General features: G+C 37.4%; 1 protein-coding gene across 1 annotated transcript; it reads right to left on the bottom strand.

The window, feature by feature from the left end:
* Positions 1 to 3,878: 3,878 nt before the first annotated feature.
* On the bottom strand, positions 3,879 to 4,088 carry LOC149851423 (uncharacterized). The gene has a single exon (XM_090015056.1). It carries the CDS (start codon positions 4,086 to 4,088, stop codon positions 3,879 to 3,881), a length of 210 nt encoding a protein of 69 aa, XP_089871182.1.
* Between the last annotated feature and the right edge of the window lie 263 nt (positions 4,089 to 4,351).

Raw genomic sequence — 4,351 nt, 5'->3', positions numbered from 1 at the left:
TCCCCGAGTACTCTCCCTTGCCAATTGCCTACTGAGGATAGTTTTTCATTGGCTTTGACCTTATAATAAGAGACACATACCCCAAGTATCGAACTCTCGATGCCCTTCAGCTAAGTGTGTGGAGCCTTTGTGAGCAACAACTTTGTTAGTTTACCATATGACCGGCAATGAAGGACTCATATATGGTACATGAACACCATATTGATAAATCATTGCCTAAGTAATTGCATGAAACAAGCATTAAACTTTAAGAGTGCATCACCATTGGTAGGACTTGTCATATGGATAGCAGGATAGGTGTTGGACTGAAATATGTCATCAAGATTGCTTCACTGAAATATGTATGTTTCTATGTACAGATTGTTTCTCTCTAGAAATAAAAGGAAAATTGCAGGAAAAAAGTAAAAACCTTCCAATGTGCACTTGTACACAAAGACCAATTGATAAATTTCACAAATAAGTTTAAGAGCAATAGCATTTAATTTTAGTGCTATGATCACTATGGTATTGTCCATTTCAGCAACTTGCAGGAAGGCCTACACGTATCATATAACTAATGGAAAATGATAGCGCTAATGAGCATATCCAAACTATCCTGAAAACACACCCATGAAAAATTATTCCATTTCCTAATTTTTTTTCCAGCCACTACAAACCAAACATGCCCTTAGTTTAACTGGTTTTTGGGTACTGTCACATACCATTTCCTTAATGTTTGTTTTCAGCTAGACTCAAGTTCAGATCAAGTTTGGTCCTGCTCAAACTAATAACAGGCGAAACAATACCATTTCCGATTTTTTTTTTCCAGCCACTACAAACCAAACATGCCCCTAGTTTAACTGGTCTTTAGGTACTGTCACATACCATTTCCTTAATGTTTGTTTTCAGCTAGGCTCAAGTTCAGATCAAGTTTGGTCCTGCTCAAACTAATAACAGGCAAAACGAGTTCAGGTCATTAAAGTTTCAATTTTAGGGTTGGACATGAGCCGAGCTCGAGCGAGCCTGGTCATGCCAAGCTAGGCTCATCTAAAAAGTAAGACGCTTGACCTTGAGGGCTCAACTCTGTTAAAATATACATGTAATCAATATATTTATATATATATATAAATATATATATATATATATATAAATATATTCACCCATACCCGATAAGGGGTATTTCTGTAAAATCGCCCAATAGGGGCAATATAGTCTTTTTCCTTTTTTTTACTTTTTCTTTTCTTTTTCCTTTTTCTCCTTTTTCTTTATTTTTTTCTTTTTCTTTTTTGTGCATTAAATGCACCTTCATTGGGGGCCCCAACAAGGAGTCGTTGGGCCCCCAACGGTCACAATTGTGACCGTTGGGAGCCCAACGACACCTTGTTGGGTCTCCCAATGGTGCCTTTTCTCTCCTTTCTCTAAACACTCTCTCACTCCTCTCTTGCCTATAAATAAGTGGGGTCTCCCCCTTTGTAACGTGTGGCTTCTTCAAGCCCTTTAGTGCATTTATAAGATTTTATGCTTTCTAGCCATTATTGGCTTTTGTGTATGTCCTCTTTTGGACTTGTTCTTTGATTTCTATGTGTGAATGTCCATTGTAGGACATACATTTCTTTTCCGCATATTTCATTACAAGCCAGTTAGTTTTATCAAACAAAAAAGAATTTGGAATGTGTTTGGAGGGGCAGGATTTGAATCTACGGCCTCATGAATTTAAATGACAAACCACTACCTGTTAGGGTAAGCCTTATTTTTTTTCTCTTGTTTAAGAGAACCTATCTATATACTTGTTCCTGAGGCTAATCAAACTTATCAGGCTTAATCAAAACTGTTTACTTGATCAAGCTCAGGTCGTTTAATATTAGCGAGCCTGGATGGAATGAGAAGACATGCCAAAGCAGTACAGCAGCACATCTTAAATGGTAGCACTAGAGTGCTCCAAATGCAAGCTTATGCTGCAGTTAAACATGTCACATTGCAAAGCTCAAAGGTGGTGCATATCCCTATCAATGAACACATTGATCAATGAAATAAACCGGTGTGACAAAAACCTCCCTGCAAATGGCAGGTACAACATTCAAAGAGTCAAGTAGTTCACCACACCAGACAAGTAGTAGAATCTAGAACTGCCAGGATGTAATTTACGTTGTGGAAGAGCTCAAACACAGACTATTGGACAATGGACAGCATATAACATTTTCAAATAGAAGAAGGCATGAATTGGCAGTCACTATGTTTTCTTCAGAATGTTTAATCTTATCAAAATAAAGAAGCAGACATTTCTAGCTGCCATATCCATATTTGAGCAACTGATGCACTATAATGTAGTAGAAATGCAAGTTTCAGAAAAACAGTGGGAAGTACCAGGCCGGATATGAAGATAAAAAAGGCAGACTTTGCTGAGTAAATAGCATCTAGAAAACAGAAGCAAACCGAAGAAGGAGAAAGAAAGAAAAAAACTCGTGGGAATCAAGGACAAGGCTTCTGTTTCTCAAGTCTCTCAACTAGAGGAAGAGCAAAGTACAGGAAAGAAAGCCAAGATGTCCACAAAAGTTGCAATGCTTTACATATTTAACGATTCCCAAGGAAAATAATGTTTTGTCCTCAAATATACCTTGTATATCTCTTAACTGAAAAGAAAATGAATATGGCAATTGCTTAAATGCTTAAACACTTCTAAAATCTGCATATGATGAACTGACATTGGTAGCATAGTTCCTGTTGTTTATATCATTTGACACAAGAGAATGGGCCAGTGGTTTGCTACTATTATTGGGAGTCCTATACCAGGCGTAGCTATAAATCTAAACCTGATGAAAAGCTGTTTGTTTCCATGCAACTTTAGTCTTTTGTATTCGATGGTTCTATTGATGCTAACATAAGGATTTGGATGATTTACATAATCCTAAGGTCACATGGTTAGACTGTTCTGCATCTGCTTGAGTAGTACAATTTGATACTGAGAATAAAAGAGGAAACCATTAAACGCATGTGCACTATATTTATGGAAAAACACCATCAATGCCATTCAAGGAACATAAGATTGGTACTATTCAGCCCATCAACCAGAACATCCAGATATATTTGTAAAAACGACTCTATCAGTGTCAGTAACCACTAACCAGTCTACATGAACAATAATTGATTTGATTATTTTTATATACTTGACCAATAACTAATCAGCAGGATTAAGTAGCAGGCAGATTTGAACATGAATTTGTAACAAATTTTACCCAGTTTTTGATGAAAGTGGAAGACATATGTCATATTTTCTCTTCTAAAGTAAGCGCAGCCCCTGTTCCACCTTTCAACTGGGAGCATAGGAGAAACATGTGATTCCACTACACTTATCCTATACACTTTCCCAGTAGTGCAAACCAAAAAATAATGCTATAAACAACCAATATAAAGAAAATACAAGCTCCATAGAAATCAAGAAACTAGGACCAAAAGAGAAAACAGATTCCACCCACATCAAATAATCAGAAATTGTTCAACAAAGGCCAATTCAAATTCAATTTAAAAAAAGATACAACCCAAGAATCATAGATTAAGTTGAAACAGGAAATACCCACAAAAGGAAAAACATCGAAAGAAAGAATCTAAAATCCCAGGACAACATCAAACATCTGCATATGCATCATAAACCCATTTTCCATAAGAAAACAAAAACACAGCTCTCACAGCACAACTATCATTCCACCATTAAAGGAAATCAAAACAAAGGAATTTCAAATTATAACAGTTAACTTACATCAACAATTCAAACTCAACTGTTAATAATGTAACCATAAACCCCGAAAAAACCAACACAAATGAAAACACTGTTCTTATTACAGGAATACATCCTTACCCTTCACCAAAAAGGTCTCCCCAAGTAACTTCATCGAACTCCCTTATTAACCAATATACATATGAACCCCAATAGCTAACAGGAAGATACAAAGCAATGCAAAATACAGAATGGCGTGGACCAATATCGATATCCCACTCGTCTGAAAGTTGCCAAACTCGATACAGCGGCCCCTGCCGGGGATCTGAAACAGGAGCCCTGGGCTCAGCAATACGAAGAGGATAACAGCAATGAGTATAGGTCCCCAATCCGCCATTTCTCTTACTCTTTCCTCTTCCAGAGAAGGGAAGTAGAAGGTGGTGGTGGTGGTGAAGAGAGTTAAGCTCTAGATGGGTCTACACTGTATTGGTAAATGCTGGTTTTCTGAAGGAAAATGTTGGGGTTGTGAAGAAGAAGAAGATGATAGGTGATGATTATAACGCACTGGAAGGGTCTGGAGAGTATTGGGACCGGTGGTGTGATGAAGAAAAATGCTTGGTTTATGCAGAAAGATGATGATGGTGATGATGGGTGAGGTCA

The sequence above is a fragment of the Nuphar pumila genome, chromosome 1 (assembly GCF_984573655.1).
Source record: "Nuphar pumila chromosome 1, dmNupPumi1.hap1.1, whole genome shotgun sequence".
NCBI classification, from domain to species: domain Eukaryota; kingdom Viridiplantae; phylum Streptophyta; class Magnoliopsida; order Nymphaeales; family Nymphaeaceae; genus Nuphar; species Nuphar pumila.
Note: the sequence above shows the minus strand (reverse complement) of the source record. Positions and strands in the feature narration are given on the sequence as shown.